At 37.1% G+C, this 26,932-nt stretch overlaps 1 protein-coding gene across 1 annotated transcript in view; it reads right to left on the bottom strand.

The window, feature by feature from the left end:
- Nucleotides 1–4,139: 4,139 nt before the first annotated feature.
- BTAF1 (B-TFIID TATA-box binding protein associated factor 1) overlaps nucleotides 4,140–26,932 on the bottom strand; it is a 43,803-nt gene continuing 21,010 nt past the window's right edge. Inside the window, exons 9-38 of the mRNA XM_069864310.1 lie at nucleotides 25,568–25,657; nucleotides 24,078–24,173; nucleotides 23,658–23,834; nucleotides 22,959–23,099; nucleotides 22,693–22,817; nucleotides 21,644–21,764; nucleotides 21,466–21,570; nucleotides 21,104–21,253; nucleotides 20,363–20,505; nucleotides 20,030–20,204; nucleotides 19,360–19,563; nucleotides 17,684–18,110; nucleotides 16,500–16,690; nucleotides 15,544–15,697; nucleotides 15,344–15,453; nucleotides 13,329–13,530; nucleotides 12,968–13,116; nucleotides 11,508–11,660; nucleotides 10,919–11,040; nucleotides 10,587–10,754; nucleotides 10,326–10,403; nucleotides 10,116–10,245; nucleotides 9,602–9,743; nucleotides 9,304–9,434; nucleotides 8,749–8,874; nucleotides 7,823–7,975; nucleotides 7,041–7,252; nucleotides 6,727–6,886; nucleotides 5,962–6,132; nucleotides 4,140–5,726 (exon numbers count right to left, since the gene is read on the bottom strand). Of these exons, the coding sequence (XP_069720411.1) occupies nucleotides 5,580–5,726; nucleotides 5,962–6,132; nucleotides 6,727–6,886; nucleotides 7,041–7,252; nucleotides 7,823–7,975; nucleotides 8,749–8,874; nucleotides 9,304–9,434; nucleotides 9,602–9,743; nucleotides 10,116–10,245; nucleotides 10,326–10,403; nucleotides 10,587–10,754; nucleotides 10,919–11,040; nucleotides 11,508–11,660; nucleotides 12,968–13,116; nucleotides 13,329–13,530; nucleotides 15,344–15,453; nucleotides 15,544–15,697; nucleotides 16,500–16,690; nucleotides 17,684–18,110; nucleotides 19,360–19,563; nucleotides 20,030–20,204; nucleotides 20,363–20,505; nucleotides 21,104–21,253; nucleotides 21,466–21,570; nucleotides 21,644–21,764; nucleotides 22,693–22,817; nucleotides 22,959–23,099; nucleotides 23,658–23,834; nucleotides 24,078–24,173; nucleotides 25,568–25,657 (4,653 nt within the window). The 3' untranslated portion in view covers nucleotides 4,140–5,579. The remainder of the gene's footprint in view (nucleotides 5,727–5,961; nucleotides 6,133–6,726; nucleotides 6,887–7,040; nucleotides 7,253–7,822; nucleotides 7,976–8,748; nucleotides 8,875–9,303; nucleotides 9,435–9,601; nucleotides 9,744–10,115; nucleotides 10,246–10,325; nucleotides 10,404–10,586; nucleotides 10,755–10,918; nucleotides 11,041–11,507; nucleotides 11,661–12,967; nucleotides 13,117–13,328; nucleotides 13,531–15,343; nucleotides 15,454–15,543; nucleotides 15,698–16,499; nucleotides 16,691–17,683; nucleotides 18,111–19,359; nucleotides 19,564–20,029; nucleotides 20,205–20,362; nucleotides 20,506–21,103; nucleotides 21,254–21,465; nucleotides 21,571–21,643; nucleotides 21,765–22,692; nucleotides 22,818–22,958; nucleotides 23,100–23,657; nucleotides 23,835–24,077; nucleotides 24,174–25,567; nucleotides 25,658–26,932) is intronic.

The raw sequence follows: 26,932 nt of genomic DNA, 5'->3' as shown, positions 1-26,932 counted from the left end.
GAGGTCTTTTCTAACCTCGTGAGCCTAGGATCAGTCGTGCACAAGTCTTGAGAATTACAGTAGTGTGTGTGAGGAATGGCACATTTGAAGTGATGATGGTTGAGGGTGTCACCCCACACAGCTGGCAGGGCAGTATTAGCACTCAGATAGGCACTTGGAGTCACTGAAGTGGATGGGCTCTAGTTGATTAAAGAAAAATCTATCAGAAGCTATAGAAATTACTATCCTTGTCATAGCGTACCTTAAATATTTGCACTGAAAGCTCCAACAGTTGTATTTCAAATGCGCCTTTTTTTGTTAGTTGTCTTTGTTTTTCTTGGAAGTGACTGTACTTTTCAAACCTGAACTTAGTGGCTGGTACACTTGTTGGGTAATAAGGATATAAGCATCATTCCTGACTTTATGAAGGGCTGCGCAAGTAGCCTCATTGTGTGATTGATGGGTATTCTCACATGGGCATAGTGAAAGCACCCTCTGGGCTATTACAACATCTGTGCCTGGAAAGATGTCCCCAAGATTTTAACTTAACGTGGCTCCATTGTGCAAGTGCTTTATGACCACACGCAGTCCCTCCTTACTCTTGTTTGTTTAATAAGATCAGTATTTTGTTTTCTTAGTTTGTGCAGTACAATCTCAAGCCTTTACCACATCTTTTACTGCTTAGAATTCAAAACTTCCTCTGAAAATGCCTACCGCCAGCTACTGCCTGCTTCTGGTATATAGTATCTATCTCAGTTTTATAAATCCCTTGTGAGATGAGGAGGTGCTATTTCTCCTCCAAGCCTTGGCTCTCCTCAGTGAAAGTAGTAAAAAGACAAATCTATTATACTTGAGCTCTTGACATCAAGCACCCAAGCCCTATTTTTATACTGACTGCTCTGAGAATCAATAAATCATTGTTCTGAGACTTCAGCTTCAAAGTGATGAGCCTCCTGGCCTTAACTCCTTCCAACCAGCAGTAACAGAGACCTTAATTTCACTGCAACCTGCATTTCATGAGACTTTCTTGAAAAGTCATTTAAATTGAAAAAGAAAGTACTAAATCTATTTAAAATATTTTTTCATAGCTCTACTGATTATTGAAGCAAAACATTTTTAAGTGTTTTGAAAGATTGATGTTCATGTGTTCTGGTTTGTGTAGATGCAATGCTGGTCAGGTACAACTTAAATGGAGACATAAAGTTGCAAGTTCAGATGCATGTGCCTACAAGAAGTTCATAAAAAAGGCTTAACTTCAGCAAAGGACAGTTCTCTGCAATAAGAGATGGAAACATGCATTTGTGGAATTCATTACAGATTATCAGGTCCAAGTTTTTGGCATGAAACAATTTGTAGAACATTTGCACTGTAGAAATACCCTTGTTCAGAGTGTGAAAAAGGTAAATACAGCTCAATTTCCTCTTTGCATGCGGTTACAGTGACTGAACAGTTATAAATATCTAAACATGAACAACAATTAAAGCAACATTACAATGGTGGAGTACTGAAATATTTCACTTTCCTGAGCTATTCTTAAGATTTTGATTGCTTTAGGTACATGCAGTTGTTAATGTCAAGGCACTAAGAGGGCAATAAAGCTCTAAGTAACAGCTATATTCTGGACAATAGAGTAATAAAGAGAGGAAGAGCGCTACAGAACCGGAGATCCTTCCATACTTCAAAAGGCTACTGAAGGAAGGTCTTTGAAAATCAAAACCAAACCAGAACATAGTTCAACATCATATATTTAGCTGTTGGCCAAAAAAAAAATTTTAGCATCCCTCTACTGGAAAGGGTGGTTTTCTCAGACACCTTGTTGAGCAGAATCCCCCATTTCAGCCAAAGTTTGACTCTGATTTTGGCTGCCAGAGGCGCAACTAAAGCTTCATTCCTGAATAAACAGTGTAACTCAATGTATACCACCAAAACTGCTGTGGAAAAGAATAATTAGGAACTAGTGAAATCATTAAAAAGAATGGAGCCAACCAATGCAGTTTCTGACACAAATTCAAAGTTCATGTCTTTTACTGGGACACTGAAAGAATTCAGATAAATAATCATCTCTCTAAGAATTCTTATACAGAGAGAGCTGCCCTTCACATAACTCACTTAACCTTGATGTAAAAGGATATAAAGCACGTCCCTGCTTGGTCTGAAGAAAAAAACTGCAGCTTCCAAGGTTTGGTTGACAAAGCAATTTGCCACTAGTCAGTAATTGCTGTGGTCCTTAAGATTTCACACTTGCCCTACAACACTGCTTTATTTAATGCTGCATGCCTGCCTATATTTAGCACGTTATTTACCATTCGTAAGCAAGTTAACTAAATGCTATGTATGTGTTTTCATCCTAGAAATTTTCCACAACTCCTAACATGGCTTACATTGCCCTACTTCTCAGAATAAGACTTAATCAGAAAGATGTGATGATTGCTTTGTTATCCTTTAGAACCACAAAAGTGTAGTAAAATTTGTGTTACCACTAATAGCAAGTGTAAGCATTTGTCTTTAAATATGGTAATTTTAAAGTAAAATGCAAGCTTTCTAGAAATAATAGGCATCTAGTAAAACAAACAAACAAAAGACTGAATTTGAAGTAATTTCAGTTTACCTAAATGAGTACACATACCTTGGGTCTTCAGTGTAATTCTGATTTCAGCAGGCTTAAAAAAAAAAACCAAAACCCAAAAACCTCAAAAACATTAGGCAGCAGGATTAAAAACACCCACAACAGTCATAACTATTCGCAGAAAAAAAACCAGCTTCCTGCTTAAATGGATGCCAAAGATGTGGCGCATTGAGAAAAACATAAGAACTCACTCTGACAAGACTAACATGTTTCAGAAGGCATGTTTATGGAGGCTCGGTGCAGGCTTGCAGGAGATTTTTTTTCCATTTAGTTTCAAGCAGAATTTCAAACAGTCTTAGGATTCAGTTGAAAAGCACCATTACACATTGTAGTGTCAAAACAGTTCTTCCAGCCCAGAATGTGGTCACCAGTAAAAGGTAGTTAATTTCCATAAACCAGAAAGCTTTGAATCTGGGACTAACATTTGGAGGTCTTGCTTTGGTTACTATTGGTGTTCTTTTGATGCCATTAAATAATGTAAATAGCCCAATAATTCAGTGCAAACTACATACTATGCACCAAGCCTTGGCTATTCATGATTCCACTCACTGGTCATGGGTTTTGGGACATGCAGTGACTGAACTTGCAGTCAATTCAAGGTTGAGGCTTTGTCTTCATTAGCAAATAATACACTGCAGTAGGGGCAGAGCTGTAGAGAAAAGGGTTGATGCTGAGAACCTGACATCCATGCACTACCTTTGAAGTTTTTATTTCAGCCTAGTTCTGGTCCAGCTGAACACCAATTAAACAAGTCAAGGGCAGTTAGAGGCATTCCAAGAGCACATTTCTTCCTTAAGTTCTCCTGTAACTGAATGCAGTTTGTTTATTGAGAACATGGTAAAATGGTCTGTTAGCTTGGAAAGCGCAAAATGTTGTAAGTTAAATATTAAGGTAACTAAAAATGTTTTTAATAAACTTAATGCAGTGTTCCTGCTGGCTTCCATTCAAAAGTATTAACTTAGAGAACACTTAGAATCAGTCAGTACATGTAATAATCCTGAAACAACTACTGTAGGTTCTGCTCCCCCCAGTTTCCCAGGTGCAGGAGTGCTTTTGATGTCATATCCAAGAGAGCCATCACAGAGTATTCTGGTTGCATAGCAACCTCAATGTGATAAATAACTGGTTTAAAGCAGTCCATTGCAGTGTATTTCTTTTCCAACAGGAGCTGAACAGTTTCCTGCACTGCAACTAATAAAACTCAAAGAAAAACATACACAGTGTTTTAAGACTAAATATCTTGTTATTTCTGGGCACTATCACCAAATCACTGCACCAATGTATCTTAATGTACCTAGTATTCCAGCATTACAATTTCTCCACAAACACAACACCAAGCCCCATCTTGTCTCTCCCCCACACCTGGATTATTAAAAGCATAACAGAACAGTTCTGCATATGAAGGTAGAAATAATCTAACATATATATAGCAATCCAGCTGTAATTTCCAAAAGCATTAGTTTCTCACCTAATTAGCTACAGTGAGTCTTCTCTACAGAAAGACCTAAACAGACATATACAACATACAAGTTAGATATTCCCAGTTTTGTTTATTTTCATGGAATGCTAATTTAGTTACAATATGGCAGTTCATAACTACTGAAATGTGACATTAGTTAATTTCCAATGCTGCAGAACAGTCTTGATTTATATATATTGTTTTAAAACAATCTTATTTTACATGGCTGAGGTCTCTGGTGGTTTTTAAGCTCCAACGCTTATGCACACAGCAAGCTACAAACCTTAGGTTTTATATTTATACATATATTCTATGTATTCAGACAACTGCTGTAAGTTATCTATAATTTAATATTTATAAAAAGTGCACATACTGGTGCATATGCACATCTAGAAACACACCTCTACTACTGCCTCCCTTCTTATAAAAAGCTGTATAACATACAGCCATATTATTCTTGTTCATTGCTATTGAAGTCCTTTACTATCTTCATTACACAATTTCAACTATTCAATTCCCTCAAACTGAATGTAGGTACTTCTACGTATATTTCCTCCTAAAGAAAAAAACTCCTCCCTATTCCTTTAAGAAGGTTTAAATCATGCATCAGTTAGTAAACAGTTACTTTAGCATGGATTTTAGAATCCTAGACAGTGTAAAATCTACTTTTGGAAAATGTCTGTGTATTTTATTTCTTCTTTTAGTTACAAAAAATATATAGGATTGAAACATACTGAATACATGCATCTCTCAAAGTGGCTATATTCTAGCCTTATAGATAAATTAAAAAAGTACACCCCTGCTAACAGGATGCAAACATGGCCTCAAATAGGCCATTACCTGTATTTAATATAGCTCATTACATTAAAAATTTCAAGTCAGCTGTTCTCTTAAGATGGTGTCAAAAGACTGAAGAGTATATCATATTTATATTCAATTTACAAAGATGGGTGCACACACCTAGTGCCTTATAATTATTCAATACTTTCAAGGCTTTTAGGCTTTGCCTCTGGTGACAGAAGTCCTGAACTGATCTGAAAATTTAAGTTGAAAATTATATTTAATACAACATAAAAGCAAGTTGTGTTTAAAAGAAAGATGTACACTGAACAACCTGAAGTACTCAAACAACCATACAAAACTATTATGGATACAGAAAGAAATAATGGTGGACTTAACTTCAAACAGAAGTAACACTTGCTAACATATGTAAAAACTTGCTTTGTTTTATTATTCTACCAAGCAAGAATTCGCAGCCATCCAGAACAAGTAAAATTCAAACCACCTCACAATGTTTACATTTAAAGTTCTTTTACACAGTGCAAACGTTTAAGACAGAATAACTTCCCCAGTGAAACAGATGGCACTACTCGGTGCCAATCGCTTGAAGATTCTTCTTTCAATAAGTCTATTTACACATTAAGCTAAAGGTTCACTATATATGCTTTGAAGTTTGCTGAATATCAGCAGAAAAATAAGTGAACTAGCAGCAGCTGAATTATGAATACATGACAGTTACTTTAATGAATGCATAAAGTTTTCAAGATTGTATTCAGTGTCATACTGTTCTTGATCCCATAGTTCTCCAAGGTTTTCGAGTACTGATTTCATTGATGCTTTCCCAGAAGAGGAAGAGGTATCGGCTTTTTCAGTTTTTCCATCCTTCACAAAAGAAATAAAAAATAAACATACAGACTAATGTTCTCCAGAATATACTGAATTCTTTTGAGTCTGATGATTGTTTCGGGGAAATATCACTTCCTCCAGTTTTTCAGAGCTGTCTACTAGTCATCATTTCAACTTCAAGTGTTGGTCTCATTACATTCTACATTTCAAAGAAAAGTTTTTCCCTAAGCTTACTCTATTTTTGGTAAGTATTCGTAAAAATGGTTTTTACCTTGTCAAGAGTGAACAGATCAAGAAGTTGTTCTGTTCCCATGCTCTGCAGGCTTGTGTTTTCTTGGCTAATCACTGTATTTGCAATATTCATTTTGAACTTTTGAAGACCCATGATCTTCTCCTCCAGAGTTCCCCTGGTTATCAGGCGATATACATTAACAACACGTTTCTGAAAGAAAAAAGAACACTTAGCTAAAAAATATCTTAAGAATTTGAGAAAGGATAACCTTTTAACAGTCATCACAAACAGTATGAAAGCTGTTTGGCTTGGAGGTACCATCCAGTTATTGTACTCAGTAAGTCAGACTGACATCAGGTGAAAAGAATGCAACTATACCAGCAAATAAGAGGCAATTGCATCCGTTATCAGGAAGTCAAGAATTCACCACTTTTTATGGCTCTAAAGAGACTAAGAGCAATCACTCTCTCCCTGTCCAGGCATCAAAGGGCAACCCTGTGGGGCTTTCCCTTCAGTTCCTTGACTCAGGAGCATCTATTTCTCCACTGAAGGGTGATTCTTCCCTGGCATCTCCTCAGCAGCTCAGGAAGTACAGAAGAGAAGGTATACCCAGACGGGGATAAGATACACAAGTACATACTACATCATCTACTTTTTGCAAGAAAACAGTATGAATGGAAGCTCAGTGGAAAACCCCAGAAATCCCTTTTACTATATGCTACATCCTTATCCACACTTGAAGTATGAGGAGTTCAGCAAGGGGAAAAAAAAAACCCAAACAACTTATGGGAAACTATTTTTCACCTGTCCAATACGATGTGCCCGATCCATGGCTTGCAGATCTCTCATTGGATTCCAGTCATGTTCAACAAATACTACTGTATCAGCACCTGTTAAGTTAAGTCCCAACCCACCAACATGAGTGGTGAGCAAAAGAACATCTATAGATGGGTCGTTATTGAACCTGCATTCAAAAAAGTTAAGCACAGTAAGTTTCATTTAAACAATGACTTTATGAACCTCAACTGCTTTGAGGCAGACAAAAGAACGATTTTGTACCATAAAAATAACAGTTCATTACAGTTATCCTCATATTACTAATGAAGGGATATGCTTACCGTGAAACAATGGAATGCCTCTGGCCAGCAGGTATGCTACCATCTAGTCGTAAGTAAGTAACTGAAGGTAACTGAGGTCTCAGAAGATCATGCTCCACGATATCCAGCATGCTTTTAAGTTGACAGAAGATAAGTACTCTGTGCTGGGCTACTACAGCTTCTGTACCGCTTTCTGAAGAGCCACCATTCCCCAAACCACAATCTAGCAGCAGCTTAAAGTAAAAGAACATTAAAGCGTAACACCAAAATGGCAGTAGGTCTCATGAATATTAACAATGATGTACTAGCATAAGTAGAAATAAGAGAAACTATAGACTACAGAAGGTAGTCTGTAAATGACAGTCACTGAAGTAATAACACAAAGTTTGGCTTCACTGTTAAACTATGAAAAATTTAGAGACAGAATAGTAACAGTCTTTGTTTTGCTTTACTTACAAAATTTAAATTATGCAATACAATGTAGCTTTATAAAGATAAGTTTCCCATTTAATAAATAGGAAAAAAGGTCTTCTGTAACATGAGGGATAGCAGAAAGAATAAAAGTATGGCAGCAAAAACTATGTAATCATCATCATCTTGAAGCAAGCTTGTGCTTCTCCCTCTCCCCCTTGAATTAACAGCAGAAATGGGGCATACGACTAAACCCCTCCATACTCCATTTCATTTGCTACTTAACTACTGTTTTACAATCAGTTTTAACCTTCATGAAATTTATAAAACAAAACCTTCTAAACATCAGTAGAGACACTAAGAAAATTAGCACAACGCGTGAGTCTACTTACTTGTTTCAAAGCAGACAGCTTGGGTGCATGCTGGATATCTCGAAGAGACGAATTATGAGCTGCTAGCTGCTCTGTAATTCTTTTATATTCTGGATGTTGAGCTGTTAACACTAATGCTGGATGGTTGCACAGTTTCCGTAAGTATTGCAATGCCTTTATTTAGGAAATGAAGTTCAAACAACTGGTTAGCAACAACGTAGGTACAGAAAAGGATAAAAAAGCCTGAAAAATATAGGGGCCACTCCGCCACACTCAACAGCTTTGATTTCAGCACATATTCTCATTCAAATAAAGTTTTACATTATATTAATAAAATCTCTATTTCAAACAGTATCCAGTAACTGTCAGGAGCATGATCTTGGTTCCTGTTGCAGGAACAGTGTAAAGACTACCATTTCCCACATCTTCCCGTGAGTGTGGGATGCAGCAGATGCACAGCAGAGCTTCGCTGAGCCTTTGAAAATTATTGTTTCCAATTAGCCAAAACAATCTGCAGTTCTGCAAGACCGTGAAGATTCATAAATTCAGATCTAACCTTAAGGAAACTTTTTGTTCATGTTTTATAATCTTGATTTTGTAGAACTGATGAGATTAAAATTAGTTCCTTGTTGTTTTGAAGTTCTGCACATTCAGTAATCTGTTTTTAATTGAGAACAACACCCACAAAATAACTGAACATGAGTTGAGCGGAACACACTTAAGTTTAAGATTGTTCGATATGACTTAAGAGAAAAACATAATTTAAGCATAATAGCTATAACATCACATTCTAGGCAATCTGATCCAAAAATCTGAATTTCTTATTTGTATCCCATGACCACAAATGTGTAAGTTAACTATTTTTATTTTAATTTTATTAAACCCAGAAATACAGTTACCAGAAATAAAACGGAATAGGTGGTAAAAATTACTGAAGAACTCTCTACCTGAAACACATGACCTGTAGCTTTAAGTTTTGGTTTTTCAGTTTCTTCGTTCAGTGAAATTGAAGAAACTGTTTCATCGATATCACATTTGGCACGAGACTTGGCAAAATCTTCATAAAGCTGAACCTGTAGATCAGGCCCCAGACAAAAGAATGAGTACGTTTTCCTGACAGAAAATGAATAGTCATTTCTAGAATTTAATTCTGAATTAAAGTTTTAAATTATCATAAATCAAGAAAGCTATTTTATATGTAGCATAAGTTCAGCATTAACAGTGGTATATCTTGCAATTCATTTTCTTTCATTTTGGAAACTATTATTTAAACAGTGTGCAGAAGCCTAGATGTTGATCTTGTAGAATGATGCCAGAAATTATGCCAAAGAAACACTCTAATGCAACTGGATGAAAGTTAGTTTTTAAACATGTACTAGAAAAACTTTAATCCATCCAGAGAATCCTGACATCAGACTGATCCAGGAATACAGAAGTGGTTCCTTTGTGGTCTTAACTGTCCTGAAATAAAATCTAAGCTTCCAGACACTTTCAAAGCATACCTGTAGAGGACTGAGAACACAGTAATAATCTTGAATAATTTTGGGCGGAAGATCTTGCAGTACATCCTCTTTCATTCTCCTTAGCAGGAATGGCAGAACTTGGCGGTGTAGTGCTTCCATTGCAAGAACCCCTAAGTAAAGGGCACCAACACAGTATTTCAGAAAGGAAAAAAAGTAATTTTCAAAAACATTGTCCTTCATCAATCTTTTACATTGGAACTCATAGCACTCTTTCCATTAAAAATTCTCATTTAAAGGAAGGGAAGGAGAAATTCAAGATTTAATGTTTGATCCTTACCAGCCTCTTGTTCTCGACTGGAGCTTCGGGCATCTCTGCTTGCCAGTATTGGTTTGCCATAACGAGCTGCAAATTGGCGTTCAGTACCCAAAAACCCCGGCATAAGGAAGTCAAACAACGACCACAACTCCAAGACATTGTTCTGAACATAAAAGAAACACCTGTTACATTATTTTCAAAATAATTAATTGTTACAAGTTATCAGAAACATTTTCATACTTATTTTATACTGCCTATAAAACACTACAAACACAACACTTTAGGCTTTTAAGCTCCTGGAACTTTGTGGCTTATTCATCAACTGAAGTTACAAGACCACCTGTACATGCACTTGTAACATAAGTGCGTCAAACACAGTAGGAAGTGTTAAGTCACACCCTGAGTTTTTGGCCAACAAAGCCCAGGAGATAGTTTCTTTATCCTAGATACTCCACAAACAAGTCCTTAGAATAAAGTCCACAATCTGGAGGTCTCAGAGTCAAGTTTCTTGCCAATTTCAAAGAAAAGCAGTTACCTGGATAGGTGTCCCAGAAAGAATTATCCTGTAATTGGCAGTCAGCTGTTTTACTGCTTTTGACAGCTTTGTCTTTCCATTTTTTATTACATGGCCTTCATCAAGAATGCAGTAATTAAACTTAATATTTCTAGAAAGAAAGACGACAGATTTAAGTAGCATTTAAAACCCCAAGCTATTGAAAACTCCAAAAACCAAGCCAATTCTTACCTGAAGAAGTCAATGTCATTTCTCACAACATCATATGAAGCCACTATAAGATTGTGTCTTTTCACCTGGTGTTGTAATCTTAAAAAAAAAAAAAAGAGATCATAACTTAAGCATCCCTTACATATGCTATTATTTCAGCATTTAATGATGCCATCACAAGTTTTACCATGCCCACAAACTACGCCTCTGTAGCAGTAGTAAAGTGAAACAAAATTCAGCATGATTTTAGTCTACCCAAGTCATAAATGCAAAATCTATTACCTTGCTCTCTCAGTAGGAGGTCCCGTATAGTGCAAAGGATTAAGATATTCTTTTGAGCAAAATTTGCCCACTTCATCCACCCAGTGTCCTGTGAGCGTAGGTGGGCACACCACCAAGGAGGGAAGAGGAACACTGTCCACCAGTTTTGTTCTTGCATATTCCTGAGCCCTTTAAGAATATCAGAACAAGTTAAAAAAAACCCCATTTTTCACAGAACAGTTGAGATTGGAAGGGACCCCTATTCAAGCAGGGGCACCTACAGCCAGTTGCCTACCACAGTTAAACCCTATTATTAAAGTCATTAAGATAGAATGTTATTTGTTTAAGCTCACCTGTGGCAATGATCACCTGCAAGAATGCAAATGGATTGTAAGGTTTTCCCTAAGCCCATGTCATCACAAAGAATTCCATGAAGTTTGTATTTATTGAGAAATGCCAGCCAGTTCACTCCATCCTGAAATCAGAAAATAAAAAGACTGCTTCAGAAGTAAAAAACAGATTTTGACTAGTTAAGCTTTACCTCAAACATCTCTTATATTCTATCATCCATCAGTGCCCAACCACGAGCTTATTTACCATCATAAATGTATCCTCCCTACAGCCTATTTGCTCAAAGCAGAAGGGAATAAAGGGAGAAACAGAAGCAGCCAAACAGTGCAACGAGGCCTGGCCTTGCAGTGGTGAGCTGCTACTGTCAGCGAAAAAAGACAGAATCCAGAAGGGAAAAAAATATCATGAACAGAAAAACAGTGTAAGTGGCATGCATTACTTAATTCCTTCTTCTTTGCCCTAGAGTCCAAGATGAACACTGCACAGCTAAAACTAAACCAAAAACCAGAAACCCAGTACCCAACCAACTCCTACCTTTCTGTAGGACCTTATCAGACTAGAACTTATTGCTATAAAAATAGAAGCTGTTACCTGCTGGTATTTTCTGAGTTCTGCTTTAATTGGTACTGGAATTTTATAGTTTTCCAGTTTTTTTCCATCCAATAATTGTTCCAGAAAGTGACGTTCTTTAGCTTTCATTCGGATTAATTCTTCAGACATGTTTGGTGGATCCGGTATACCAGCCTGTGATAATATTTTTGAAGCAGTATTGTAAGAGATACAGGACTTAATTCTCACACAGACAATAAGAAACAAAACCCTATTCCAGCTTAGACATTTTAAACAGGTGGCAAAGACCTGCAATCTCCTCAATTGTATAAATCCAAATTCAGTAATATGCAAGGAATCAAACAAGTATCAACTCTGGTATTTTTAAGTTCACATACTTAATATAATTCAATACCTGATGCTGAACTCCCTTGACTGGAAAAGGAAGTCTTAAGGGAGCTCTTGAGTAAGTGCAGAAAAGAACATAGACTCATCATGCCTAAGTATGCAACTAATAAAACAAGTATTCCACGTTTTTGAGATGATCACTAAATTCTGTTAAAATTACTTAAAAAATCTAAGCTACACACACTCCAGAAGATTGTATTCAGATGTCTATGAAAGGCACTGGTGTGAATGACATTGGAATGAACAGCGGCATGCCAGAAATTAATTTCTAGATTGCTCGCTTGAAACGCTTTCAGCGTTTCAGTGTAAGCATTCAGAAAGCGCTCCAGTTGAGGCAGATTGATAGTTATCAGATTCAAAGGCTCTATTACGCTAAATTAAAAATTAAGATACTAAACACATTAAGCTGACTTTTCTTCTCATTAGAACATGCAAATGAATTCTGAACTGTCTATTACCATCTGCTGGTGAAAATAAGTTACTCAAAAGCCTTACAGTCCTCCAAGTGCAGTATTAGAAATTATCTGAGGTATGCAAGTTGTAGGAGGAGTGAAAAGCAAATCTGTACCGATTAAACACTACTTGATCATAATTATAATCTTTTGCCCAAAGCTAGAGGGTATTTTTTTTATTTTAAGAGGTAGGAATAAGTAAGTGCACTTATTGTCACACTATTTCTATTACTGCTATTTCATTTTTTTTCTTTTAGATCAGTATTTTTTTTAATTTATCTCTCTTGACCACATATACATCATCACACTTGGCTATGGAGAACACACATGTAACTTGCAAGACTTTTGAGCCAAAACTAGCAAAAGCAGCATTACATGCATAATTAATGAATATACACTTTAACTTCATGCACACAGTTGAAACGAGTTTAAGAGAAACTTAACTTTAATTTACAAAATTACTAACAGAGGGTCCCATTGTACATTATAAAGCACACATTGTCAAGTATCTGTTATGGACACAACATCTATAAAACAATTTAGTTATTCAGCATTTAACATGCCAGAAGCTTGACTCTGCGGCTCATGAGAAAACAAATAGGACAGTTTATATATATTCATATATGTACAACTTGAGCTTACCTCAAGAGGCATGAGTCTAATTAGCGTTGCAAAGCACTGAGTAGCCATGAAACGTACACTGTCTGTCTGATCACTCATTCTGCCCAGAACAGGAACCACCAGAAGAACAATGTATGGAACAATACCAACATCCAGCTGCTCCATTACGCCTGGATCAGTTATTAAGGAAACAGCTTTTAACAGTTCATAAATTGATGTCAGACAATCCTACCTGGCAGATTTCACACTTTGTGTGACAAGAAGAAAACACCTTAATTTATTTCATTCCTCCTCTCACTTTTTTCAGGCAACAGTTTTTGTTGCTTCAAATTATGCAGCTGCAAAGAGGTTTCTGCATTTTTGAATACTCAAGAAAGGATACATGCAAGAGCTTCAATTGCACCTTCTTGTTTGGTGTTGTCATCTATTGCTCCCAACCAGGGTAGAACTTTCTCTAGAAAGACATTCATTGTTTCCATGGTAGCTATTTTGCTCATAACACCTACACAACGAGCAGCCATGTGTCTCACTGCAGTACTGGGATGTTGAAGGCACATATAAAGATGAAGCAAATGCTGTATTAACTGAATAACGGGAGTGGAAAAAAAATGGTTAATACAGATTATAAACAAATTACTGAATTATTATGAAGTACATAATCTTTAAAAGTCAATATTCTCCCAAAGAATCCTTGAAATGACTTCTTATGAAATCTAACTGTTCAGAACAAAAAAACATGTTTCGGAAGCAAAACTCAATTGAACTTTGAACAAGTATGACTCCCTAATACAGTTAAAATCAAGAGCAACAAAACGTTTAGGGTTTTAGTCAAAAAGCAAACTGAAGAAGCTCTTGATAATTAAGGAAGTGTTTCACATTGGAGAAAATACAGTACTAAGTACTCAGAACTTTTTATAAAAAAAATCATTATTGGTTAAATACAGACACTTAGATTAAAACATTCCTTCTGGCTAGTAAATTCGTCCTACGCACATCCCATACTTGTTTGGGCAGAAGAATTAACCATGTTGGGAGTCTTATTAACTATGTGACAAGGAAGACACACAGAAGAAAATTCACTTCTTAATGGGATACATCTGTACACGCGTGCCTTTCATCAACACAGATACATTTTTTATGTTAGATAACTTAGTCAGTTTTTTCCTAGTGTGGAAGTTTCTAAGTATTAGTTACAATGAACCAATTCCACTCTCCGACACACTGCAATGTAGGTTTTCGGTTGTGGTTTTATTTTTCTTTTTGATACTAGTATACAGTATCAGCACCCCCAAAACTAATCTACACATTAACTACAAACCACATGTGTATTTATAAAATGTATGAATATATACGTGTGTAACAAAAATCGTTCCCTGTCATATGCTAAATTCATTCCAAATCACTTCAGTATTTTATTAAAATAGATAAGAAACAACTCCATATGTTCCATATGAATTTTCTCCACCTGCTCAGAATTCCACAGCCATTCCTCAGGCTCATCCTTTCCCACCATATCCTTTTGAGACAGTTCTGGCCTACTTATTCCTCAGACCGGAACCTTTTTTCTATTTTTATCATCCTGTTGCCTTTCTCCATGCCTCTTCCACTGCCACAAAAATTATTCTGAAGTACAGTACTGCAGATAGGATAGTTCTGTGAAAGTATCAGCTGAATGTAAGATACTGGTTTAAAAGAAACAATGAAAAGTTAAGAAACAGAACAAGAAAGTTGCCGTTATGTCTGTACCTAGCCTAACTCCAGGATATGTTTCCTATGTAGAATAGTCACGACAAAGCCTGGAACTGTCCATAACATGTTAGTACACTGAGTGGTGAGCAAAAAGAAAAAACCTAATCAAATCCAGTCTACTTGGGGATAACTGAGGTCTTCCATAGTTTTCGCATTCCCTGCATCAGGAGCCTGTCTGCTCTTGAGGTTTAGGAGATGCGGAGTTAGAATAAAGCCGAACTGAGATGTTGATTTCAATGTAACAACAGCACAAACATTATCGTAACTCAAACTTCAAACACAACCTTGTTAGGGCAATTTAATCTAGAAAAGGGTAGGCCAGATCTAAATTGTAGTAAGGTGTTTGTTTTTGTGGTTTATTCTACAACCTGCATAAACAAATATAGAATTTAACGTCCTTGAGGACACAGGAAAAAAAATTTTGAGGCATAACAGTTTAACTGCTGAAAGTAGAAGGCTATATCTTCAGTTTATCAAGACTAGGATACAGGACATGGAGAGCAGGCAGGCTAACAAGTGCAATAAAACCACCATTTGAGCAAAATTAGAAAAACACTTAAAAAGAACCCTTGCAAAACAAAGATTTAAAACAGTGGCAACGAACAGACTTAATTGCTTCATACAAAAGCTGCTTTGGGATATGATTACCAGAGGATGTAGTTGAGCATCCATCGAAGCTGCTGTTGTTTCAAAAACCTGTAAAGAATTTACTAGCTCCTGGGCAGAAGCATCTCCTCTTTCCAGTAAGGACTTTCGGTCTGTTAAAAACAGAAAAGGTATTCAGTTTAAGCCTGACGTATTGCACCCAATCTATCAACCCCCTCAGCTTAAATTGGAGGTGTAATTACCAAAATTATTTGTGTGAATGTTGTTCCTTAATGATCCAACCATAGCATCCCACAGATGTGGCAACCCTGTTGCCATTTCAGCACCAAAATGTTTAGCTATGGTAGATAAGGCAAATTCTGCTCCTCTTCTCTGCACAACATAAGGTTTCTGAGCCTAGAATTAAGCAATTTAACAAAGCGGTGAGGACATACACAGTGAAGAATAACCACAGTTTTCAAGGATTCAATTCTGTTTGTGTTTACAGCTACCTACAACAAATTTGCTGGACAATTCTTTCATTAAGGTAAAAGCATGAATTTTTAATAGTATATTATTTAAATACTATAGATTTGGAGATATGGGCAATATAAGACACCTAAACCAGCAGTACACTATCAAACCTTCCTAAAAGGAATACTTGACTCGTTATTAAGCCTTCTTGCCCATCCTCTCCTGAAAGAGGAATTGGTAACAATCACTTGAATAATCAAGAACAAAATCAACACTACTTTGGAATCACAGTTCTGTGAGGACCTTACTAAGGCATGCTGAAGTTCAACAACAGAATAGTAACAAAGAAAATTCAGCATATCAAGTATGGAAATCACACATCCTAAAGCCAGGCATGTTTCAAATAGTGGTTTTAATGCTTTAGAACTTTCACTGTGCATCAAGATGAGCAACTGTTTAACAGGACAGCCACAGCACAGTCTATAAATCCATGCACATGGACTTCCACATCAAGATATTCACATCCTGTACTAAATGTAAGGTATTTCAGGAGAATTAGTTTTCTTAATGACACACTGAAGAGTTAAAACATCATCATCAACATATGCTGTTTGCATCACAAAATTTTGCATCAACTGAATTCTCTCATGAAAAGATCCTGGACATTCTTATTATAACACTATCAATTCCAGTGAATTCAAACTAACAGATGTGCAAGTTGCAAACCCAAGTTTTTGACATTTACCTCATCAAGTTCTGTAGGAATGCTTCCACTACTGCCAGTGGGGAGATCTGCAATTGGGGCTTTTGGAGCTTTCGGAGTAGGACCTCGCCGACTTGTGATGGCAAATGCAGCTTTCTGATGTCTGTACAGTGTAATTATTCCCCTGTGCTTAGTAACTGTATGATGCATCCCATCTTTATCAGAGTTGGGGCCTAAAGGAGAAGGCAGAAAACAACCAACAATTTAATCTGTAGTTTAAAACTACAGGTCATTTGCAAATTTCAGTGTCCTTTAAAAAAAATGTCATGGTCCTCAGGGATGGAAAATTTAAGCACAGTTACTCTGTCAAGCAGATTACAGACTTGAAGAGAAAATATAAGTGTGCAAACTTATAAAGTGTGCCATATATGTACTTCTTCAGCAAGAAACAAAAGTAACAAAACTTCAGTCAAATACAAAAAGTTGTGCACAATTGATTTTTACATATAAAACAATACATCATGTTCTAAAATCTAAAGTTATGCTCTGTGTCTTTAGTAAAAGTTCAAGACCTCTACCATGACACAATACCATATGCCATCAGTACCTTTACATCAGTTTATGTTTCTATTTATGCTTATCAGCTTCATTTTTAGTCAGACATGAATGTGTTTCTACAGAGACAAAAGGAGGTCACATTCATTAAAAAACCAAAGGTTTTTGAAGGTCAAACCCTAAAGCAGGTTAGAATCTTAGAGTATTAAGATTAATTCGTGTTGTTCATTCATCCCATATATTTTTATCAAGGGACAGTTAAAGAAAATCCATGATCACAGTATGCACAGCATTCTTTGGTCATTTCAAACATTGTCCTCAACCTCTATTATCTAATTATTAGCCTACAGATCACAATACAACTCAGATTTTTTTTTATACCAGACTATTCTAAATTCCATACAGATTCAATCAAAAGCTTCATAACACATGAGTGAAATGTGATCATAAATATGCAATAACTGAACAACAGTGAATAAGAACTGGAACAATGGTTTTCTATACCTAAAGACCTGAAAACTACAAACATTTGTATACTTTGTCATTTATGATACCTAAATGAAGTACTTACTACTAAATGAACACTCAATTGCTGGCATTTAAAAAAAACAACACTGAAAGACTCGCTCAAATATTCATTTTAAGAATCCTGGCAGTCCCAGATATCATACCTTTTGAGTTTTCATGGCCACCCTGAGGCTGTGCAGGACATGCTGCTAGCGGGGTAAGATGTGGATCCACACAGAGGGAGTTGCAGAGATTTTTTATAATCTTTGAATTGGGACAAGGAGACCTTGTTGTGCACTGCTGAAGTAACTTTGCTATACATGAAGCCACATAGTTTTGTACAAGTGTATTCTCCTCTTTTTTGATAGCTTCCATTAGAGGTTTTATAACAGGATTTAGTTTTTCTGGAAGTTGCTGCAAGTTCACAACTGCACATGCAGCAAATGTGTGGACACGCAGATGCAACACTTGCCATTCTTGATTCGTTTCTGTTACAGTCATTTGGACTTGCTGTCGTTTACTGTCCAACTGCTGTAGAACTTTAGAATTCAAAGTAAAGGATGATGTCACTTCATTGAAAACAGAAGTAACCTAATAAAAGAAAGAGTTAATCTGTTTTATTTACTGTATAATGGGATATCCTCTGGAAATCACAGTTCTCATGGCAGAACACATATCACTTCACCTGGAAATAACATCTCCATTTTTTCAGCAAATAGCAAGAAATTCTCTAAAACGTAGTTTCTGGAATCTTGAACTGCAGCTCAAGGGGAAAATCAGGCATACAATGAACATTTCAAATCTAGTATTAGTTTACATACTCCTCCAATTGTAGATATACCTGCTAGATATATCCAGATATTCTGGTAATATTTATTAAGCACATGATGAATAAGCAAAGGAGAATATCCTATGAATACAAGGGGTCAGAAAAGATATGCAAAGTCCAGTGCATGATGGAGTTGTTTATAAGCTGGTTTTCTTTTGCAGAAAGAGGCTGGGATAAAAATCTAAGGAAAAAGTTTGCACAACACAGTAGCTGCAGGGCTTGTTGTATCCTTTCCCACTCAAACTGGCTCACTAGCATTGCTTTCACCTGTTTCCTGGGAAAGACTACAAGTTACATGGCATCATGGAAATGCTGAAGTTACTCAACTGAGAGACTAGTTAGGCTCCTAAGTAAAGGAAAGATGAGAGTATTAGTCTGAGGGGATTTTTTTTTTTTTTGCCTTCTACTTACAAATGTTCAGGTCAAGTCTTCCATCTATCAGATTTGTACTGTTTCATTCTCACGTTCAAGAGTGTACCTGCCCTGATAAGCAAGACTAACAAGCTGGCAACAGAGAAGGCGGCTGAAGTGCTCATCTTTTTTGCCTCAAGAGCTATCTTTTATTAGCACACTTAAATCTCAAAATATCAATGTTTAAAAAAACCAACTGAACAAGCAGGAAAAAAAACGACTTCAAAGCACTTCTTGGGGGAAGTCAGTGGGAATAAGGTCTAGAATTCACACAATTTAGTAGTCTTTTGACAATAGGTTTGTGGGAGCTCCAGTCTGCTTTTTGTTCTTCTTACATTTCAACACTAAGAAAATTTCAACAGTGAAACATAAATCTGTCTCTTTTTCCCCTCCTGTTAAGTATCTACCTTGCATTTTAGTCAATTTCTGGCACAGTCTGTAAACACTGCAGTGGAAGGGGTACCTGTTCCATACCTCATGTCAAAAGATGTGTAAAGTAACCACATTATTTCTGAAAGTTACCATCTGTATAATAATTATGCTGACGATATATTTCAAGACAAGAACAGATTTGACGGAAGAGCAGGCACTTCTACTTACCAGTTCATTAGCTTGATCTATTGTAAATACACTGCAGTTTACTCTGTTTCCAATATCAATGTTTGCATCAGCTAACAGTGAGATGAGTTGTTTACATTCATTCTGCATCCGTGTAAAAGGAACAGCAATTTCATCGTAATAGAGGTGTTCCGAAAGGACCCCAAGTAAACGAGGTTGCACACAAAGAGCAACAGCTGTACACTCCTATAACAGCAAAAGATGCAATTTGTATTTCCCAGAAATCAGTTTCTTTTGTTCACTTTTAGGCACTAAAAGCACAAACTCCAAAAATCCAGTCTCCAGAAGTACCATTAACATTTGTAACCCAGAATATTAACGATTAACAAAACCTTCAGTCTGCCACTAGAACAGAAGTGACGGTGAATATAAGGAAGACAGTCACATTAAAAGGAAACACTGGTCCTGATAACACACACCTTGAGAATAGAGTTATTTGTAGAAATTGAACATATTTACGGATTCATAGTTCTGACAGCTGGCATTTAGCTATTAAGTAACGTATTCCCCTTACCTTTCCCATTTTAGTATTTATACATACAAATAGCATTTTAGCTTATTAACCAAAATTTTACCTAAAGCTAAGTGGCAGATGATAAGCTGTGGATTAAGGTAGTAAGCCAAACTTATTTTTGCTGCAGGAACATCCTACCTTTTGCAAGGCTGCCCACTCACAAATCACTAACGCAACACTAATCCTCTGCAAGGCAGATTTAGAATTCAAGTGGAAGAGCAGTAGCTGAGCCAATGATTCAGCTGGCTTTATTTCTTGAGTAACAGTATTTACACCTGGGTCACAAATACAGCAACAAAGTGCTCCCAGCAACCTGACAAAAGGAGAAAGAACAGTCACTTAAAATTACTCTGCAATTAATGATTCAAACTGAACATGCCAAAAGAGTCCACATAATTAGATTTGCAAAAACACTATCGAGAAAAGATAAATAGCTTTTGATTATTTTTTTCAGATTTCCAGTAAACTGACTTTGCTGCCATCATCCGAGCTCGCATGACAACATAATCCCTGGTTGCTGGATCTTCTGCAATGCTCTCTGCCCCAGCAATATATTCCTGAATTGCTTCCTTATTCTGGATTTGACCTTGACGCTGTTTAGCACCTGCCTTTTCCTGTGGAAAAAAAGATGGGAGAGGTCAAAAGTAAGTATCTGTAATAGAAAAGATGAATTCTTACTCCATACACTTCTAGCAATCATCATACCATGCACCAGTTGAGCTAAGCCTCAACATTTCTTCGATAACCAACTTCCTAAAGTAGTTAATCAGTGCAAATCACCTCTCCACTAGTAGTATCTTAGGGTTCTATTAAGCATATAATATGGTTCCTTCACTAATACTCAACACATAGCTGATAAACTGAGTCCACATAGAGGAAAACAGAAAACCTCTTTCAGCATGTTTTCAGAAAAACACAATGCTTTTGCACTTAAGTCAGCCTTGCAAACAGATGGTTTTCGAACCACAAAGATAAAGAATCCGTGAAGTATTCATAGGGAGCATGCTACATGACAGAACTTTGAATTCCTGTGGATAACCTGACAAGAACTATTCTGCTCTACAGAACTGAGGTTAAGATAGGTTACATTCAGAGTTGTAGAAAGGCACCACCACACCACTCCCCTCCAACACCTTTAAAACATGTCTTTATGTACAGCTAATCAATTTCCTGCTTTCCCCAAAACAGTTAGTGAGCTCACATTTCACTTACTTTTGACCTGGTTTTTACTTCGAGCAACATATTTAAGTCAATGGGCAAATGAGATGGCTGCATCATTAAGCAGAGCCAGGCTCCCATCCATGGACAAGCAGCTGCAACCACATACTGTACAGATGCCTTGCTTAGGAGTTCCAGCCACACCTTGAGAAAGAACCATAGTGTAAATCATAAAAGTTTGTATGTGCTGATAAACTGTAGGAACCATCCTATTGTCTTTCACTCTATAGCAAAGTATCACAGACTGTGTTCACGTCAACTATTTTGTAGTTAGCCTATCTGCACAAAAGTGCAGATAATAAGAAAGAGCAGGACACACAAACACTAAATATCTAGGTTGTAAGTCATGCAAATACCTTGTGAATAAGATCCAGAATTTCTTGGTTGCTTTCTAAGATACAAAATTGAAATATGTGCCTCAACATGTCTTGCAGAATTGGAGACAGCCACGTTGACGAGCTCTGAAATAAGGACATCACATGATCAAGTAGATTCCACTACCTATCTTAGTAGAACACTAACTCCAATTCTTACCTGGTCTTGGGTAGACAGCAGTGTGAATAATGTTTCCAACGCTGCTTTTCGCACAGAAGATATAGTGTGATGCAGGAACGGCCACACACGTGGGACCAAAACTGTGAGTGACTGCTGAATACTTTTACATGAAGGGGAGACAGAGGCAGTGACAGGGGAAAGAAAAAACAAATACACACAGAGCTAAGTTAATTTTGTTCATCATCAGTTAAAGTTCTATCCAAAAGAAAGCAAAAAAATAAAATACTATTGCACATGCTTGGCAATTTTTAGTGAAGATCATATTACTACTGCTCAAACATTAAGGTAGTTTGAGTCAGTATCTTTTTTCAGGAAAATACTGTTTTTCCTTACTGCTATAAAGACCTAGTTGATTCAAGCACACATTTTTACCATGTTGTTTCCCAGATTATACTTCAGGCTTTGTTTGGATTTGGGCAAAACCCAACTTCAGCAGTGACAGTCACACAGGATGAGAAAGATGAGATGTGGGAACGATCTGCCTGAAGTGCAGATACTGTGAGTTCACCATGTTTATTATGAAAATTATTAACATCCTGACATGGAATTCCTCTAATTTTGCAGAGAGAAACTTAGCATTATCTTCAACCAGTCACAGAATTACTTATACTTCAAACTTGTAGCTTTCTCTAGAACAGTTCCAATACAAAAGTTATACAGGTACATGCATATGTTTTACTGTAAAAAGTTTGCTCTCTTTGGAGTTTGTCAAAGAGCAGGCATCAAGAAGTTTGTGGGCAGGACCACCATATGAATGGAACCAATATGCTTTATTAAAATACCTGAGATAAATGGGGAAGGGGGGGAAGTCACATATAAACAATGTCTAGCACCTTTTAATTCATTACTAAGGTAATGAAAATAGGAGCACTGTTCTAACCTTCACTTTAAGAAAAAGTAAAATTAAAATACTGCTTTAAATCAAGCATCTCCTTGGCATGATTCAAGAGCAGTTTTGGTTGCTTCAGTTTAAAAAAAAATGAGCAGTCAAACCTGCAATACTACAGCAATACTAATTTAAAAGTTACCTGCATTTGCGGACCTGAGGATAAGTCAGAAGCGAAGAGAGAAGGATCATGATGCTGTTTGTGGAAGCTGTCAAGTCATCCAACTCCAGAAGCGCATCCCACAAAGTATTGAGAATAAAAGGCACCTACACAAATAAGCAGAACAGGTTATTAAAAAAAAAAAAAAACAAAAACGGAAAATCCAAGTGCTGCCTTTAAGTATCATTTTCTTCACTCAGACCAAAAGTGAACTTTTCAATCAGAAATGAGGAAAACAATTTGTTTACCTTCTGAGACTGAAGTTGGACCAGGCTTTCCACTACTGGTACTAAAGATGCTGCAGCAACAGCTCTGACATCATCATCCAGATCTTGGAGACCTTCAATTATTGCAGGTAACACTTTCGGCAATAAAGTGTTGATCATGTCCTGCCGAAAAGATCAAAAGCATTTTTTAAGTTTAAAAATCACATAAGAGCATGTCTTAATTGTTTTGGGCATTAAGTGCATGAATAAATCCATTTATTATTATATAACAGAAGCTACAGGTCCAAGACTATAATCTAAATATTTTAAGTTACTACTCACGAAGTAAAACCTAGATTATAAATTTGAACGAACTGTAACTCAGCTCAGTTTTGATGAAAACAAAGCAACGTTTGCAGAATAATACCACACATAGATTAAACCTCTTGCAGTACTCTGCTCTGTTAACCTAACACACAAAAGTATTATCAAAACCAAGCAACCCTCTACTTATGTTTTGTGCAAGTAACTTATCAACTTACAATAGTACAACTTTGCTATGTACTGGCAGACTTCTGCAGTCTGGATGTAAAAATGCAGTCACGCATCTCCTAACTCACATGAGACTGCAGTGCAAGTAAGCTTGTTTTATGGTACCTATCCTACTGCTCAGCCACATCCTCAACTTTAAGCAGAGCTTTTTGTTCCAAAGGTCTCTGTAATTTCTACCAGGGTTATTACCTGACGCACTGCCAAAGCGTACTTTATTCCCAGGAGACCACCATGTCTTACTTCCCACTGTTCCTGCGTGAGCAGCTTCAGGAGAACATCCACAGTTTTATGAACTCCAGTCTCATTCATGTGTTTCAATACTACACCCAAAGTCTGAGCACAAGTCTCACGTACTGGTGCTACCACCTAGTATGAAATAAATGATAAAACAGATATTTCAGTATGAAATGTCTTGGAAAGAAACCAGTGAGTCAGATGACCGAAACTGCTGTGCAAACAATACGAAATTTATGTATCAGTGACTTCGCAACAACCATCTCTGAGCAGTTACAACAGGAACATGCAGTATCACTGTACAAAACAGTGATCCACTGCATCATTCTCCTGCAGAAGCCTACGATCCACCTGTCCCCTCAGAGAGAAACTTACCTCATCTGAAACAAAGTCTCCAAATCTGTCCAACGCAAACACACAAAGAAGTCTAATAACCAAGTCTTCCAGCCACTCCTGATGCTGCTGAATCATCTGTAAAGAGAAAAATTGAACACTTAGACTATATTTATTCATAAAGTTATTTCTGATACCTTCACTTTAGCTAATATTTATAAGAGATGACAACATACACTCAAATTGACTGAATATAGTCATCCTGCACAGACAGTCAAGGCAAAAAGTCAGCACTAGTTCAGTTCACATGGCTTATTACAACCACCGTAATTAGAGAGTACCTCGTAAAGTATACATATAATTTTATCCCCACACAGCACACAAGGATAAGGTCACTCAGATAAACCATCCTGACTAACGTCAACACATTCTAGGCAAGTCAATGCTTGAAGAATATTTACAAATAAGCAAACTATGAAACACTACTTCATTGTGGGAGAGCCAGTGAAAAGAACAAGATTTAGACCACGCTTGACTTGAACCTCTGGCCCCTGCTAATTAAAGTCCCAATAGCTCTGTAACTCTGAATTTCAGAGCAAAAGTTCCATAAAAGCAGCACCTCAGGCATCACCTTTCTCATTTCCATGGTTCAGATACTAAATCACTACCTTCCTTGACAACTGCTCATATTACAGATTACATGTTCCCATACATATAAAAAAATTATGGCCTGCATACAGCCTGCACAGCAACCTTTCAAGCTAGCCTAGAGTATACATACCCTTTCCATGAACAGTTAAGAAACTGTTTAAAGTATCTTATCCCTCCAGCATGTGTTACTATTACCCTGCAGCCTCCATTGAAGAAATACTCAGGAAAGCAAGGACAGATAGCAACTTGTGCTTTCCCTATTTAAAATCAAGCTGAAGAAGTAGCTTGATTTACATTTCACAAGTGTATCTCCTCATTCTTCAATACTCTCTACACCACAAGCTCTCCCAGTTACCTTTACAGCAAGGAAGTCAGTATGAATCTGGATGGGATCCACTACTAGTAAAGAAGCTATTACTTGTGAGAATATTTTAGAAGTGTTTTTCTTTTAAATAGATCTTTCAAATACTACTTCTCATAATAACAAAGCAAGCAGATCAACAGAATAACATTACTATTTAAGTGATTAGAATTAAATGATCTGAGACACTTGAATTACATAACCAACTTGTCAATTTTGTTTCTGTGTACCCTCACCACAGCCTGAGAAGTAGTATTTTCTAGTATGGAAGCCAGTGTTTAATAGCTTTACACATCACCTACATATTAACGGCTGCTTATACAGTAGTATTGGTTTTTTTATAAAACCTTTTAAAAAGAACATCAACATTTCATCAGTATATACAGTGACTTCATCCAGATTATTCTGAGCAGGCAAATCTCATGGTTTATACTCCCCCAGACCAACCACCACCTACAAAGCTTCTGTTTTCTGAACTTCATTAAAGTAACATGTTAAGTCTCCATGACTGGTAACTTACCTCTTCCAAAGAGCTATCTCCCATTTTACCACCACTTTTACCATGAGCTTTAAGTATCTCTCTCAGTCCAGTACCCGCACCATGTCGCACCTAGAAGTGAAATAAAAAGTCAATTTGAAAACACTTAGGAATAGAAGATTAAAAACTACACTGGGTAACTGAAACAATTCTTCTTTACTCTCAACAGAGATGTTTCAAGTGCTGCACAGTTAGTGGTAGACTTGTGGAGAAAGGGTAGTATTTTATTAGATCAGATGAAATACTTAAAATACTAACCTGTCACAAGACAAGCTGTTTTTTCCTAAGTATTTGCCAGCTACAGACAGGAGTAATTAAGAATTGCTTCTATTCTCTAACACATTGGATATTGTTATTATATTTGCAGTAATGTGGCCAAAGACAGTTTTCATTTAGTTTTACCTCACTGTGTTCTAAGGACAGTAGTTTTGAGAGAAAGAGGAAGAAATTGCTGGTTTTAGTAAATTTATAAGCTAAAGAAAAGCAATATTTTTATATTTCTTAGAACCTTCTATTCCCTTTTACATTATAAATATGTTTCTTCAGCAGACTTTGGATCCACACTGAATACTCTGCGGTCTGCAAACGAAATTTATGTGAACAGTACTCTGCATAGCTTACAAACCTGATTTGCTTGGCTAAATATTTAAACTAAGTACATAACAAGTGATATGGGAAAGCAAGTTATAGTCACTTAAATGTTCCCACCATACAGCTCAACACACTAGGAAGAGTTCTGGAAATCACAGACCACCAGTGGAGACAGCCTAGTCTTAAAATCCTACTTGTTCATCATACACCAATAATTTAGAATCATAGAATCAAAGAATAACCAGGTTGGAAGAGACCCACTGGATCATCGAGTACAACCATTCCTATCAAACAATAAACCACGCCCCTTAGCACCTCGTCCACCCGTGCCTTAAACACCTCCAGGGAAGGTGAATCAACCACCTCCCTGGGCAGCCTGTTCCAGTGCCCAACGACCCTTTCTGTGAAAATTTTTTTCCTAATGTCCAGCCTAAACCTCCCCTGGCGGAGCTTGAGGCCATTCCCTCTTGTCCTGTCCCCTGTCACTTGGGAGAAGAGGCCAGCACCCTCCTCTCTGCAACCTCCTTTCAGGTAGTTATAGAGAGCCATGAGGTCTCCCCTCAGCCTCCTCTTCTCCAGGCTAAACAGCCTCAGCTCTCTCAGCCGTTCCTCATAAGGCCTGTTCTCCAGCCCCCTCACCAGCTTGGTTGCTCTTCTCTGGACTCGCTCCAGAGCCTCAACATCCTTCTTGTGTTGAGGGCCCCAGAACTGAACACAGGATTCGAGGAGCGGTCTCACCAGTGCCGAGTACAGAGG

This window comes from Phaenicophaeus curvirostris, chromosome 9, assembly GCF_032191515.1.
Source record: "Phaenicophaeus curvirostris isolate KB17595 chromosome 9, BPBGC_Pcur_1.0, whole genome shotgun sequence".
Classification (NCBI taxonomy): Eukaryota; Metazoa; Chordata; class Aves; order Cuculiformes; family Cuculidae; genus Phaenicophaeus; species Phaenicophaeus curvirostris.
This window is presented reverse-complemented; position numbering and strand designations above follow the sequence as displayed.